The sequence below is a fragment of the Polypterus senegalus genome, chromosome 15, assembly GCF_016835505.1.
Source record: "Polypterus senegalus isolate Bchr_013 chromosome 15, ASM1683550v1, whole genome shotgun sequence".
Taxonomy (NCBI): Eukaryota; Metazoa; Chordata; class Cladistia; order Polypteriformes; family Polypteridae; genus Polypterus; species Polypterus senegalus.
The window spans coordinates 115,927,034-115,944,147 of record NC_053168.1 but is presented as its reverse complement, the minus strand read 5'-3'; the positions used below and the strand labels follow the sequence as shown (position 1 = coordinate 115,944,147).

Sequence of the window (17,114 nt, the reverse complement as noted above, 5' to 3'; positions counted from 1 at the left end):
ACTTAAAATACAGTCCACCTTTAAAGCCTTTAGCCATTACAAGCAAGATTCATCATCTTCTTTTGTATTTATTTAAAAAAACAAATCTTTACAAGTAATCACAATGCATTTACATTCTTACGCTAACAAGTGCAGTAACACACTTTCTCTCATTTCCGTGTCGTACTTTTTCCATCATCCATTGACACATTTTTCACATTAATCTTCTCATGGTAAGAAAACTGCTTTCATTAATGAAATCAAGTGTCATGAATTTTCTGCCATGTATTTGTTTAATAAATTCAATCAAATACTCAGGCATGGTGCTGTATAATCTTTCATTTTTAAGTAAAAGAAATGTATCAGGGTGGAAAATTAGTGATGTTTATTCCCCCTTAATCTGCCAATTATTAAATATTTGCAGCAAAGTTCAATTCTTGTTCTAATATGTATTGACAATATTGTTTCACATGTAAAATATCTTTTTGCAGATGATGCTGTTTTTTTTGTTTTTTTAACTCCAATTAATTCATTTTAAATGGATGACGCTTCTGCACTTTGACTTAAGCGCTAGGCAAATAGTCCAAAAATGTATGCAACATCTAGAAATGAATGCAAAGAATGTATATACAGTAGTAAGTGCATACCAGAAGCTCCAATATGGACAACCCGCATGAAGAATATTGATTTTAAGGCTGATGCATATGTGTGTGTTTATACCCGTAATACAGCATCCATTTTCATACTACATTTCAGTGTGCAAACGTGTGTGCCATTTCCTCCATCTCCATCACTTGGTAAATTTGGTATTTTTGGTATCTTCTTTATCATCGCCAGTTTTTACACATGTCCAAGCATACAGTATGTAGCTAAGTCTAAAGTAACCTTGAGATCAAAGGTTAAAGTAAAAGCTCCTGATACAGAAAAGCAAGGAAAACTTGTTCCTAATAAAGACTGATTAAGAGTGCTTACTGGAAATGTTATGAATAAGGAAGTATTTTCTGCTTACATTTATTTATTTAATTAAAAAAGGAGTTACACAAACTTACAAGTATGCAGTGCCTTCAGAAATTATTCACACCTCTTCACTTTGTTAGCATTGTGTTACATTGCAGCCGTTTGCTAAAATCAGATAAATACATTTTTTTCCCCAACATTAAGCAATACTCTGTTCTCCACAGTGACTAGGCAAAAACAAAATTTTAGTAATTTTTGGAAATTTATTAAAAAGCTGAAGTATCACAATGGCCCAGGCATTCAGACCCTTGGCTGCGTCACTTGAAATGTGTCTCATCTGCATTCTGTCCTTTTAATCATCGTTGAGATGTTTCTACACCTTGTTTGGAGTCCCTCTGTAGTCACTTCAATTGATTTGAACCTGATTAGGAAAGGAAGGCACACACCAGTCCATAGAAGGTCTCACAGTTGAGTAAAAGCCAAGCCACGAGGTCGAAGGAATTGCCTTCAAAACTTAAGAGACAGGATTGTGTCAAGGTACAGATCTGGGGAAGGTTACAAAAAAATCCTGCAGTATTGAAATTTCTCAAGAGCACATTTGCTTAAATAATTTTTTAATTGAAGAAATTTGGAACAACTAGGACTCTTCCTAGAGCTGGCCACCCGGACAAACCAAACAATCCGGGGAGAAGGGCCATTATAAGAGAGGTGATCAAGAATCCAATATTTGTACTGGCTGAGCTCTATAAAACCTGTATGGAGATGGTTGAAACTTCCAGAAGGAAATCCACCACTGCAACACTTCACTAATCTGGGATTTATTGTAGATTGGCCTGACAAAACATTAAAGCCTGCTTGGAGTTAGCAAAAAGGAACCAAATTGGTTCTCAGAATGCGAGTACCAAGATTCTCTGGTCTGATGAAACCAGGATTGAACTGTTTGGCCTGAAATCTAAGCATCATGTCTGGAGGAAACCAGATACCACATATCAAGTGTGTAATATTATTCCAATAGTGAAGCATGGTGGTCACAGCATGATGCTATGGAGTTCCTTTTCAGCAGGGAGACTAGTCAGGGTTGAGGGGAACCTGAACAGAGAAAACTATGGAGATATCCTTAATGAAAACCTGCTCTGAACCTGAGTGCTGAATGCTCAGAACCTCAAACCAACCCAAATGTTTGTCTTCAAACAAGACAGTAACACCCAGCACAAAGCAATAGACAATACAGGTGTAGCTTAGGGACAACTCTGGGAATGTCCTGAAGTGGCCCCACAAGAGCCCAGACTAGAATCCAATCAAACGTCTCTGGAGATGCCTGAAAACAGCTACTGTCCAGCTTGATTTAAGGCTTGACAGAGCTTTAAGACTAGTGATGGGTGTTTCGTGAACAATTTGCTCTTATTGAATGTCTCCTTTCAGTGAATCATGTGAATCAATTCATGAGCATGAACGAATCAGTTCAGTAAAACTCTATGGCCCCAATGATAAAGTGCATGCATGTCCTGCATGATGTTATCATTGTCTTATGTTATACTGCAGCTGCCCGTTAGTGGATATGTAAAGCACATGCACAAGAACCACCTGATTGATGAGTCTTGACTCATTTCATTCGTGAGAGAGTCACTACCCAAAAATCAGTCAAGTGATTCTTATTTATTTGATTTGTGAATGAATGATTACGAATTGCCTGTGGTGGGCTGGCGCCCTGCCCGGGGTTTGTTTCCTGCCTTGCACCCTGTGTTGGCTGGGATTTGTTCCAGTAGACCGCCTTGACCCTGTAGTTAGGATATAGCGGGTTGGATAATGGATGGATGGATGGATGGATGATTTCGAATTGCACAATTCTCATTCGCTTGTGATTCTGTAATGTAACCCCTTATTTTAAACATGCATCTTAAATGTGTAGCTTTGCACAAGGAAACAGCAATGGCATATGAATTATCATGTTAAATATATAATGAACTCTATTTTATATATAATTAATCCTATATTTATATATAATGACTTAAATATAAATTAACAAGCAATAATATTAATGATAGATTTATATACGCACAAAAAACATAAATCAGGTCAGGTTGGAGAGCATGCACTGATACAGTATGTTGCTGCACCCACCACATGACTAAACATCTTGGGATCCTGGTTGACAAGGCAGGCAGACATGCAGTCCAGTCCCACCCTCCGGATGACCATCTTTGTGTCGCAGCCAGGTGTTATGTGGCCATCCCCTTGGCCTGGTCCAGCCGCTTGGGTCCTCACCTATGAGGATCCTGCAAGCCAGCTCAACCTGAGGGAATTGCGATATACGGCCATAGTGCCGTAACTGACGCTCCCTCACAATGCAGGTAATGTGCCTTATTCGGGACCCCATGAGCAACCGTTCATTCGACACAAAGTCAAACCAATGGTACCCAAGGATTTTCCGGAGAGACACAGTACCAAAGGAGTCCAGTCTTCGTCTTAGGTCACTAGATAGCGTCCATGTCTCGCAACCATATAGCAAGACAGAAAGCACCAGGACTCTAAAGACTTGGACCTTCGTCCTTTTGCAGAGATATCGGGAGGACCACACACCCCTTTCCAGCGACCTGATGACCCCCCCCATGCTCTCCCAATCCATCTACTGACTTCATAACAAGAGTCACCAGAGACATTAGTGTCACTGCCAAGATATGAAACTTAAATATTTGTTGTGCAATCAGAGGAAATCATGGGACTACAGTATAAACAATACTTAAAAATTAATCAAAAGAATCGATTCACTTAAACGGGCAGTTTGAAAGAATCAATTCAGTAAATTGCATCGAAATGCACGTTAATACTTAGAAGGCTCTGCAAAGATTAATGGCAGAAAATTCCTAAATCCAGGTGTCTGAAGCTTGTCATGTCAGTCCCAAGAAGACTCCTGGCTATTAAAGGGGCTAACTAAGTAAAACTAAGTACAGAGAATAGGGTCTGAATACTTGTGTTAACGTAACAGAAAATGTCCATACTTCTATGGGTCATTGAGTGTTGGCTGATGAGGGGTAAAATATCATTTAAATTATTTTTAGCACAATACTGCAAGATAACAAAATGTGAAAAAAGTGAAAGGGTCTGAATATTTTCTTAAGGCACTGTATTTATAAGATTTTAAATATACAAGTTACATGTATACATAAAAGAACGTAAGCATATAAGTTATGTCTCCATTTTCCCATCTTTCCTTTGCCCTTACAGCTGTACATGTTTATAGTCTTCTTTCTATGAATGGCAAGACGCGCTGTTATGGCTAGAAGTGAAATGGTCATACTGTTTAACTCAAGAGTTCCCAAACCTTTTTCGGCCGCAGACCCCTTTACCAAAAACTTTTAAAACCGTCGACCTCCTAGTCATTTACTTTACTTACTCAAATTAATACATTTGTACAGTACTCAATATTAAATATTTCACTAGATATCAAACTTTTCATTTTAATCACTTGTAATTAATAATTGAGAAACATAAAAGGACTACGGAATATGGCATTATCTTGTGGAACATTTAATATCGAAGCCATCCATCCCTCCATTTTCCAACCCGCTGAAACCGAACACAGGGTCACGGGGGTCTGCTGGAGCCAATCCCAGCCAACACAGGGCACAAGGCAGGAACCAATCCTGGGCAGGGTGCCAACCCACCGCAGGACACACACAAACACACCCACACACCAAGCACACACTAGGGCCAATTTAGAATCGCCAATCCACCTAACCTGCATGTCTTTGGACTGTGGGAGGAAACCCACACAGACACGGGGAGAACATGCAAACTCCACGCAGGGAGGACCCAGGAAGCAAACCCAGGTCTCCTAACTGCGAGGCAGCAGTGCTACCACTGCGCCAACGTGCCGTCCTAATATCGAAACCTGCACAAAAAAAATTGAAGCTTTTTTTACATTTTTAACATTTATGAAATAAATATGTAAATTCAAAATAAGTACAAATACAGTGCATCCGGAAAGTATTCACAGCGCATCACTTTTTCCACATTTTGTTATGTTACAGCCTTATTTCAAAATGGATTAAATTCATTTTTTTCCTCAGAATTCTACACACAACACCCCATAATGACAACATGAAAAAAGTTTACTTGAGAGTTTTGCAAATTTATTAAAAATAAAAAAAAATATCATTATCATTAACTTCTAGCAGTAAAATCATCCAACGATCCGATAAATGACATGTGGACTAAGTGACATGTTTAAGGTGATCATTTTTTTTCCTAATGGATGTTATTCACATTGTATGTCATTGTACAGATGGTCCCACAGCTAAGTTAAGAGTATCAGAGAAACAGCCATTTACACTCAGTCTCTGAGTTCTGTTAGTAAAAAGGCTAGGATACATTTCATCAAGTTAATGTCCAAACAAAACTGATAAATCAGTTTGTCAACTAAAATATGGGGCTGGATTGTATTAAAAGGAGAAATCTACAAACAGCAATCTTGTATATTCTGTCTGGTTCATACAAGTACTTGTAGAGTAAATTCACGAGTGTTGTTGTGGCACCCTCAAGCCCCCTCTTTGCGCTGTATGCAAATTGGCGAGAATCCAGACAGGCCTCCATTTTCTTTAGCAGCTCTCTCTTAATCAACTCTTCTAATGATTTCATGATATGAGAAGTCAGTGTCCACTGATCTGTGTGTAGATTTTGTGATTGGAATAACGTTTGCCTTTTCACACATTTTGGGCACTTGCTGAAATTCCAGAGATACTGTAGTCCAAGCTGTGCTGTCTGCATTTCTTTTTTGGTTCAGTCATATTATTATCTGAAGAAATAAAAACTTTTATTAACAAATAATTTTCACAGCCCCTGTGATAAAAAAAAAAAAACCCAATAAAGTATGAAGAAGATTTTTGTTCAAACTCAAATAAATAAACGGTGTCCTCTGATTTTCTTTTTCGTAGTACTGCTCCTCAATAAATAATTATATTCAAAGTTCAAATCACAAATACGTACATGTCACATCAAACGAACCAATTTATAGTGTTGTATGAGAGCATGACCGTACAAGACTTGAGAGATTCTGCTGATATCGAATATCCATTGTCTCGTCCCACTGCGAGCAAGTGCGGACATGCAACGGTTTTTCATGTCTGCACTTGCTTTGATACGTTCGATAAGACGATGCACAGACATGTTTGTGCTACATGTATTTTCATGCATTCTTACGTGTGACTCTTTTAATGACACATTTCACCTTTTCGTTCGTTCGCAAGTTTGGTATGTCATGTGTTTTTATCAAAAAGTGTTTTTTTGAATTATTTTACTTCTTAATTGGGTACCTATTGGAATCATAGATATTTTGAAGTAACAAACAAGTAGCAGAAGTAAGGGGGTCTATTTTTGCTGTTGTAGACCCCCAGATTTTTTTATTGAAACTATCAACCCTAGAAAGTTCAAATCAACCACTTTGGGATCTCTTGGTTTAACTGGTAGTCTTCTAAAGCCTGGCCCACAGGTGTCTTAATGGTTACAAACTTTATTGCCAAAAAACTATTCAGAAAAAAAAATGTGTTTTTTTTTCTTCATAGGAATATCACGTTTCAAAAATCATTAGCCCTCCGGGTGACAATGCTCATTACAACCAAAAACAGGCCACGCACACATTATCAGGTACGTTCAATTCTAATGGCTCCTGCAGTCATTGTCTAGGTTTTCTATTCATTATTAAGCACTTTGTACTGCTGTAAATAAATAGATATTTTCCATTGAGGGTAACAGCTGCAATGAAATGCAGTCATAATATTTCATTTTTCTTTTACTCATTCCTACTATATGTTGTGCCAGAATTTGTTTGTAATTTTGGCTAACTCTTGTTCTTTGGGTCTCTTTTTAAGTAGAAACAACAAAAGAAAGTTTGGCAAGCTCAGGGACCAGCTGGAAGACACTTACAAGAAGTCAGATGGAAAGAGTGGACAAAGCTGAAGAAACACCAACAGTTCGGTACTCCGACCTGAAGGAAAACGCCACTGCTTGCTCAGCCCATCCACAAGAGCATGTCCAGAGTTTGAGCTCCTCATGCACAAGCACTTTCTAAAAGTTGATGGCTGCTGATTGGGAGATGAGTTTACTTGTGTGGTGCAAACATGTTCATTTTTAGAGGATTGTGCTCTGCGTCATCATGTGCGACACTGAGACACTACCAGCACTGTGCCAGTCTTGCCCACAGTTTACATTCATTATTTTGTGTCTGACTTTATTCTCTTGCAGCAAGAGGTCTATTGAAGACATACCAAAGCCAGGAGCGGTTTTGCACTTTTTTCTTAAAGAAACACAGATGACAGTATTTATTTATATATTTATTTTCCAAATTGAAAAGAATCTTTAGCTTGTATGTATGGAACTAAGGGAGTAGTAAAGCCGTGGTAAATTTTACTAAAGCTTAACAGGCATTTTATTTTCTTTTACGCCATTCAAAGTGCAACATGTGACCAGTAGGTGGCGCTGCATTGCTTATGAGTTCAGGAGTTGCTGGCTTTGTTTGAGTAGCCACTGATTTGCTTTAAATGCCATATAAAATTAAATTTATTTTTATATATTTTATGTTTCCTAAATAATAAAATTTTTTCATTGTATTTGATATAAAAAATGTAAAATCCATATGAATACACTTGATTTTTTCCATTTATATTTATATGTATTAGATTGCAAAATGTATCCATTATTTTTCTCTGATTCAAGAACCAAAAAAATCTACAGATTTATGTCTTTCTCATAAGAAAATGAAAACTGACATACAGCTTTAAAGGAATACTCCACCCAAAAATATATTAAATATATTTTTATATTTTACTTTACCTTAAATAGTTTGTATTGATGGCTGAGAAAATTTTTAATGTCATGTTTTCATGCAGAATGAAGACAAAAACTTTATGAAGTCAATGGTGGCCAGTTCTGTACAATGGCAGATGGTGTGAAAATTATTCATGGAAACAAGACAAACAAAATCCACATTTCAGTTATCCACTTGAAAAATGCATTATTTTTTGCTAAAATATTGTGCTAGAATTTTATTACTTCTGCAATAATTATCATAAACAGGAAATTAAAGCCTCATGGGACTCATGAAGACCCGCCTCTCCCCCTCATTCGTTGGTCAAGAGTCCTGTCATCAGTTAAAAAGTGACTCCCATGCAGATTTAGTTTCGTGTTTATGATGCACGCTGATTTTTCCTGAAGTAATTCATAATACTAGCCAACCCGCGGCGTACCATACGCTGCATAATCAGGCCGGTTTTTTAATAATTTTTAAGCACAGGGAGAAAATTTAACATTTGCAAAATCGGTAATGTAATAAATCAGCAAGAAAAGCAACATTGTAACAATGCACGGAACGAACCAACACACAATCGTCCGTGCGGCGTAGCGAGGTGGGAGGGGTGTGTGTACAAAGTGCAGGAGCATCTAAGAAGACGCATGTTTGTCGCGGATGCGATTTGCTGTATGTAGCGTGTACAACACTTTGCTATGCTGCACGCGGTCGTGCGTCGTAACCGAAAACTCGTTTTTTAAAGACTGCTCACTTCATTGTGTTTTAACCTCAGTTGTAAAGGAATGTTTTAATGATCCCATGGGATACCCCTCGCAAACAGTTTTACACGCTGCATATGGCGATTCACCTCCGCGAGAAACATGCCTCTATTAACAGTCAACGTGTGGGAGGGGGGTGTGTACAAAGGGTAGGGACGAAAACAGTGGGAGCGTATGAGTTGCACTTAGTGGCAATTCCACGGTTTGCAGCCCGAATGGGGTTCAACGGCTTACCCACGCCTAGACACACGCTCAATCTCATGCATAATTATTTATTGAATGCTAAACACTTCTGGAAAGACACGGTTGTCTAAAACAGGTTAGTGTGAGAATACAACAGTAAGTGAATGAAAAGATGGAACTCTGGAGAGAGCAAAATACAACACAATAGTGAACCCGCGCATAACAAACGGTGCATAATTATTTATTGATGGTTGAACACTTCTGGAAAGACACAGCGACACCCTCACAAACTGTTCTACACGCCGCATACAGCGATTCACATCTGCGACCAACAAACTGTTTTACACACTGCATACAGTGAATCACATCCGTGACATGATTTTTCCTAGATGGTCCTGTCGCGTCCACCCTCGCACTCGAAGCATACACACCGCCTGGTCATGTGTTTGCTCGCAAGTGAAACTCACGGAGAGCCGTCCACCAGCTGCCTGTGTGTGTGCCTCTGTCTGTCTCTGGCGCGGCTTTCTCTTGCGCTTCCTCTGTGTGAACCGGTCAGGCACAGAGAAGGTCAGCCGCTGACAGAGCGTCTCGACTGTTGCAGGGCCTGCATTGGTGAAGCAGGTGAGACGGTAATGAAACAGAGGCACAGGGCTTATTGGTTTTTAAAGAATGATTCCTTCATTGTGCTTTAACCTCAGTTTTAAAGGATTGTTTTAAGGATCCCATGGGATACCCCTCGCAAACCGTTTCACATGCTGCATATAGCAATTCACCTCCGCGAGAAACATGCCTCTATGAACAGTCAACGTAGCTCGGAGGTACATGACATTAACCTGACCTGCACTGCATGTGGCCTCTGCGACAGATGAACATAAATGACGCCATTCTTTCTGTGTCGTCGCGTCCGAGTTGGTTGCCGTGGCCCTGCGAGTTGTCGTCGTATCCAATGGTCTTGGAGTTGGTGGCCGTGGCTCCTTCCTGTGTGCGCCATAGGTGTCTCACTTGTCGGCGGCTTAGTGAATCCACGCCCCTTCCGGCGTGCTTTTCATGGTTGTCTTGCCTTAGTGAATTATATATATAGATTTTAGCAAAAGGGCATGAATTTTGAGAATGGGAATAGATAACTGACATGTTGATCATGCAAAACGAGTAACAGGAGATATTTTTGTTTTGTCCCCTTTCCATCAATGTTTTTCACTTTGCTTGCCAGGGTGCAGCATTGGTCGCTATTTGTTTTTAATATAACACATTTTTTCTCTCCATTTTGCATGATAACATGAGAAAAAAAAATTCTTGGCCACCACCACAAATTACACGGTGTAAATAACATTTTTAGTGTTTCTGGGTTGAGCTTTCCGTTAAGGTTGTCCTAGCCATGCATGTTCTCTTTGTCTGAAAATCTAAAGTTGGTCCATTTCTTTTTGACAAAGGAGGTTTCACACATCTTGTTTAAGCAGGTTGCTCTCTGCATGGACTTCTCTTTCGCTGCTGTATTATATTTTATACTAATGTCACACAATGTTCCTTCATAGAAAGCTATAAGCTACATAGAACAAACATTGTTGATTGGATGCTATCTTGCACGTGCTAGTTGAATCATAGTAAATGAATTATATTGGCTTAATTGTTTTCGCCAAAACTTTTTATGTTCTTATTAAGTCCTGAATTGGTTATAAGGGTGCACTTCTCAGGCCCTGTCATCTACTACTTCCCTGCAGGATTCTAATGGATAGCAACACAGTGCCATACAGGAAATCCAAAGAAAAGATTTAGATTGTGTATTGCCAGCTCATACCAAAGTGACACTTTAGCATTGGCAGACATGCCAGCCATCCAATAAATAAACAGGTGTTATCCAGTTTATTACAGTGTGTCATGCAGAGATGCACACCACCCACTCAAACAGGAGTCTAGCTGCAGAATTCCCAAGCTCCACTGAACAGCCAATAGGGCTGCACATTTATGTCACATGGTTTACACACTGGGAAATCTGAGAAAGGTGAGAATATAGCCGACATCACTACATGACAGTGTAACTAACTGCCTGAGACACCCCAATACAAGACACAACTACTCGGCAGTTGAGTCAGATAACTGTAATACAGAACAACCATAACCTAAACCACAGCGAAAGGATATTTTATGAGAAAACAAAGCATGAAGTATGTCTTCAAAATGGGTGATCTGAGAAAGACACGAATGAGTGGGTGTATCGCGTAACATCATTGACATATAATGCAAAGGTTGGTAAATGTGTGCCATTTGATTGGCTCTCCAATGGAGTGGAGCTCTGGAGGTCTGCAGCTAGACACTTTCCCAAAGATTAGCCTCCGTGTGTTTACCTGAGCAAACTGAGAGTAATCAGTGAGTTAGTGTAGCAGTGTGAAAATCCAAGCAGGAATAAGCCATCCTGGGAATCTTGAGCAGGGGAAAAAGATGTGCTTTGTTGGAAAGGAAATCTGAGATATTTAAAGTATGTTTCATGAAAGAAAAAACTGATATAAATCATGCCTTATAGGTTAATACTATGTTCTCTTTTAATTTGAAAAGTTATAAGATTTAACTGTAGGCACTTTTATGTGGCTGGGTGCTTTGCTTCAGTTTCAGGGTTTTTGTTACGATATAAATCTGAGCCTCTTTAAATAAATTATTTGAATGTACTTTGTGTAGACTGTCATCTTGTCATGGGTTTTCTGTGAAATAAATTTATTGTGCAATATTAAAAATAGTCATACCCAGGATTTGAGTTTGGAATCATTGGTTTTAGGATTTATAGAGCGTTTTCATCTTGTCAATGCCTTAGTGAGTTAGGGTAATTTGTTATTTTTATTTATCGTTGCGTTCCATGGATACCCGTATCACGTGGGTGACTTTGCCTAGATGCAGTTCCAGGTTACTGTGGTTATTTTCATTACATTTACAAATGTCCTTTCTGCCCTGGGTTAAATATCAGCTGGTTGCAGAATTGTTTATCTGCGGTTTGGATAATAAGACTAAAAAGCTCTTTGTGATTGCGTCTCTCTTATTTATCCCTGATCTTGAATTATTTCTTCTTCTTTTGATTATAATTCTTGATTTGGGTTCTGATTCTGCCATTTTGACTTAGGATTGTCTTTCAGTTGTGACTCATTTCTGTTTTCTGACTGTCTTTCATTTCCTGGTGTTCTTTCTTTTTCTCACTGTTCATTTTCACTGGCAGTACAATCCTGTTATAATGACTGAGAAAACCAACAACAGGAATGTGCAAACTGTGCCTTACTAACAAGAACATTTCTGGCTCATGGGCCAGTTCTAACTTTTAGTCATTCATCTATCCATCAATCTTTCAGGATACTCGTTTAGTTCATCATCATAGGGAGCTGGTATCAATCCCAACAGTACTGATAAAAGACAGGAACTAAACACAAATGGTCTGCCAATCCATTGCAAGGCACACACAGATACATGCTCCCGCTGGGCCAGTTTAGAGCTGCCATTTGTCCAAAGATGAAAATGGTGAAGAGGCGGAGAAAAGTTAAAAGTAAGGTGGAAAGAATTTAGATCTGGAATAATGAGAAATGCTCAATCATTTTCAGATTAAATGGTTTAACTGCACCCCTGTGTTAGGATATAGCCGGTTGGATAATGGAAGGATGGATGGATGTCACCCCTTTTTTTGCAAGTCCTGGTGTATTCTGTCATGTGGCTTTTAGTGTTTTACTCAGTACTGGCGTAAACTTTTTAATTTCAGATGCTGTTTTAATGCTGGACAGACTTCATCTGATATCATGAGATGCAGTGGGGGAAAAAAGCTGAGAGTTGGACTGGACATTTATGTGAATGAGCAGTGGTGTAAAAATATGCACATTATAATTCAAACTAAAATGTATAATCTAGACATTGAAGTACTGACTAGGCCTAGGGAGATAAATTGCATCATCCTGAATACTGTAATGCAGTGGAATATTTCATCCAGCCATCCATCTTCTCAACTCACTTATCCAGGGCAGATAGCCTACCCCAGCAGGCATTGGGTGCCTACAGGATCAACACTTGAACAAAGCACGAGACCATCGTGGGAGAAACACACACACACGCTCACAGCATTTAAAATTCTACCCTGTGCAAACAGGGACTCTACAACAGAAATTATTCACTTTGTTACCAACACTCTAAATGAATTATTCCAAACCTGCAGTTATAATATGTGGTCAACTTCAGCCAGGCGACTTTAAAGAACAATGACCAACTTAAATCAGTATGAGTAACGTACCATTTACAGACACAGCAAGCTGGCCCTGATTCTGTGGGACAACTGGTGACAAGCCTGTTATTAGACGGGAACAGATCTCTTATTACCCAAGCCTGAAGTTCCTGTGTGCATTTGGGGTTGGGTGTTGTGTGTTGTTTGTTATAATATTTCTGTTTTTGTTGCTCTTTGGTAAAGAATCTGTCTATCTATCTATCATTTAGTGCTTAATCTATCTATCTATGTCCCTTTTTATATATTATAGTTGTATACACGTATGATTTTTTTGGAACCACCTCTTCATATTACAATAAAGGGTGGGTGCAAAAATACACAGAAAAATCTAACTGATTATTGTAAGCTTTAAAATGGTACAACAAGAAAAGAAATAATAATTACAACAGTGAAAGAATTTGCCACACAACTGAAAGGAAGTTAAATTCTTTATGGACTATTGCCTATTTAATTTACTGCAACTCTAAGGACTGTGTTCCGGTTAAAGCGATGGCTTGAAATCAACCTAATCAATGGAAGGAATCAAAGATGTCACTATCACCGCACAGTACGAATATACAAATAAGTCTGCACCAGCAGTTCTGTCATATTCATGTACTAGTCATCACGGAGTCCACGTTAAAATGCATATCAAAGATTAAACAAGCAAATAAATGCAAGTGATATTTATTGGTAGACTATTAATTCTTCTTCTTCTTCTTCTTGTTCTTCTTCTTCTTCATCTTCCATAGAACATGTAACACAGCAGTACATTTGTTTTTTTGGCAAAGAGATTAGGTTAACATTATCTATCTATCTATCTATCTATCTATCTATCTATCTATCTATCTATCTATCTATCTATCATATAGTGCCTTGCACATCTATCTATCTATCTATCTATCTATCTATCTATCTATCTATCTATCTATCTACAGTGCCATCCATAATGTTTTTGATAAATACACAGTATTCCTTGATTTTCCCCTCTGCTCCTGTTGAAAATTACAAATCAAACAGTTCAGACGTGATTAAAGTGCACATACTTTCACATTCATTTGCATACATTTTGGTCACACCATCTAAAAATGACTACACTTTTGTTGTTTGGTCCCCCCATTACCCCTCTGCAGATTCTTACTCAGCCACTCCAGGATATTAACATTGTCATTTTCATCCATTCCTGTGTAGCTTTGGCTTTATGTTTAAGATCTTGGTCTATCTGAAAAAACAATCTTCTCCTAAGGTACAAGTTTCATATAGACAGCGTCAGGCTTTCCTCCCGACCTTCTCTATATTTTTCTGCATTCATTTTACTCTCACAAGCTGTCCAGGAACTGCTGTAGTGATGCATCCACATATCACAATGCTACCCCCTCCATGTTTTACATAATATGCAGTGTTCAAACATGGCCTTTAATCTGATGGGTTAAAGCTCAATTTTGGTCTCGTTGGACCACAGAACCTTCTTACAGCTGACTTCAGAGTCTCCCATGTGCCTTCTGGCCAACAGATTTCTTTTGGTTCAATCCCTCTTCATGGGTATTTTTATAAAGGTTTAATTTTGAAAATCATTAAACAAATGTTCTAGTAAAGATAAATATTATACATATGTGTAAGCCTAAAACATTCAATACCCCTTTCAAGGAACCGTGTTGATTTCTCATTTTATGACCCACTTGGCATGTGGAAATCAGAGTTGCTGCTCTCACTGATGTTTTATAATGCTTGGATTAATAGGAGCAGTTAAAGCTAAACAAAAATATTCTAAAAATGTGGTCACCTTGCAACACTCTTAAAAATAATGGTTCTTTAATGACACTTTATGGTTCTTTACGGGGATGAGTGGTTCTTCGAAGAACCATTGCCTGACAAGGCACCATTTCATTGTGGTAAGGGTTATTGCAACGAAATGCTTTGAAGTTCTTTGTGTAATGTGAATTAAGCAGAGATGGTGTTTCAGCTGTCACTCTATATTGAAGCAGATTGCTTTTGCAGATAATAATGATGCACACTGAAAAATAAAGTAGGGCCTAGAAACGCTGCTCTTGTGAGTTAATTTAAAAGGATTGGTGAATGAGGCTATATGACACCCATTTCTTTAATCCCTTGCCAGGCTCCATAGCTTAGGGGTTAGAGCCCTGGCTCTGTAAACCAGAGACTCGGAGTTCAAATCCTACTGGGGCCTTACTTCAAGAGCTTTTTAAAAAGGTAACCATTAAACCTGAGCATGGCAAGATTTCTAGTTATCTTTGTTTCCACTTTAAGTTGCCCTTTAATGACCCCCTCTGTGTCTGTCATGCCATGTGTTACTCATTTTTTGTAATATAAGGGGTGGCTGGGCAAATGTTTATATAAAGAGCGAGGTTGAGGTTCTCCCCTTGGGATTTCAATCTTGTTCGACCAGTGGTATAATTGTACAATAATCAGCAGCTATATTCTACACAGGGTGGGAAACCTCTTCAGGGGCTTAGTGTTTACTGATTTTTCAAAAGGCTTCGAAAAACTTTATAGAAGTACATGTGGAGCAGTGGCTCTGAGGTTAAGGAGCTGGCCTGCTGATCAGAAGGTTGCCGGTTTGATTCCCATACATGCCAGAAGTAACTCTACTCTGTTGGGCCCTTAAGCAAGGGGTTAATCTGCATCTAGGGAGAACTTGAGGGGTGGTGACAGGATTGGCTCTTCCAGACACTTTATATACATTTAAAAAAATCACTCTGTTCCAGTGAGATGTGCACACAGTACTAATATAGTGATATTTTTCCCCCTAGATGGTTCAACAGCCATTTTTTGGCACCAGTACACTGGCAGAGACAGACAACTAGAGAGTGGGAATGACTAGGAGGGCATCAGGACCTCAATTATATGTCTCATCTGAAGGATGGCACTATTTTATCAGCACAGTGTCCACATCACTGCACTGCACTAGGGTGTTGGGATTGGGATCCACATTCAGACCACACAGTGCCTCCTACTGGCCTCACATTCCAACTGCATCCCAAGCTTTTCCTAGATGGTCTCCCATCCAAGTACTGGCCAGGCCCACACATGCTTAGCTTCAGGTGAGTGCCCTCTTCTGAAGCGCTGGTGGCATGGCTGCTGGATATGTAGCAATAGTCCTTTTAACATCATGACCAATTGGTACTTCACAAATCCATTACCATCAATTCCTGGTTATTTACTGTATGGAGGCTATTATGGATCTACATAAATAAAAGGTCCTTCTGAAACCTTTATGTCAGGTGTGTTCAACTCTGGTCCTGGAGGGCCACAGTGGCTGCAGGTTTTCATTCTAACTCTTCTCCTAATCAGCGATCAGTTTTCATTGCTAATTAACTCCTTTTCCCTTCATTTTAATAGCCCTGTTTTTAAGGATTCAGTCCTCTGAATTGATTTGTTTCTTCATTAAATGGCAGCACAAACAGAAATGAGATGTGAAACGAGCCAACAGGTGACCAGCTAAATTGTAACGTCAAACGCCAACCAAATTCACTCCAACCAGATTCTTAATGAGATGTCGTTTCCTGCTGTTAATTAAAGCCGCTATTGAATATCATGACTTGTTGCTGCTCTCATTCTGCCACAACAGACTGTTGATTTTCTGTTTTTCTAAGAACACCATCAAATGGTTTGGTGACCTGAGCAGACCAACATAACCGAGACCTTCACCTTGCTTTATTTTCAGGTTAGCTGGTCACGTGGTGGCTGTCATTATTGTTTGGCTGCTCATTAAGGAACAAGAAACACCTAAGGGTCCAGAGTCCCGTCAATTAAAACTGAGGTAGAACAAGTTAATCAGCAGCAAAAACGGATCACTAATTAAGAAGATGGTTAGAATGAAAACCTGCAGCCATTGCGGCCCACCAGGACCGGAGACATGCACCCCTGCTTTATGTGGATGTGTCTTTTGGGAACCAACAATGGTTCCCCTATGAGATCGCTCTGAGGAACATCTCTGGCAGATTCATTTTTAAAGAGTAGTGAGATGAGACGTAACAGGAGTGTCTTGTATGGGATGAGCCCATTCAGAAAATGGGTAGAATAAACAGCAAGTTTGTTCAGTTGCCGAAACTTCTGCTGACATCTCCAAAGGGGCTGAACATTTGCGGCTTCTCAAGATTGTTTGAATAATCACACACTTTCATTGCCAGGTCAGCCAGCAGGTATATAAAGATTTTTCAGACAGGTCACCCTTATGTTTTAAAAGGTTGAA

At 39.1% G+C, this 17,114-nt stretch overlaps 1 protein-coding gene across 3 annotated transcripts in view; it reads left to right on the top strand.

Annotated features, from left to right (window-relative positions):
* zdhhc11 (zinc finger DHHC-type containing 11) overlaps nt 1-7,472 on the top strand; it is a 78,071-nt gene extending 70,599 nt beyond the window's left edge. For 2 of the 3 annotated variants that reach the window (XM_039737365.1, XM_039737363.1), the window contains exons 10-11: nt 6,498-6,579; nt 6,804-7,472. In XM_039737365.1, coding sequence (XP_039593299.1) covers nt 6,498-6,579; nt 6,804-7,003 — 282 coding nt within the window. In that variant the 3' untranslated portion in view covers nt 7,004-7,472. The remainder of the gene's footprint in view (nt 1-6,497; nt 6,580-6,803) is intronic. The other variant, XM_039737364.1, reaches the window with a different exon arrangement.
* The last annotated feature ends 9,642 nt before the right edge of the window (nt 7,473-17,114 follow it).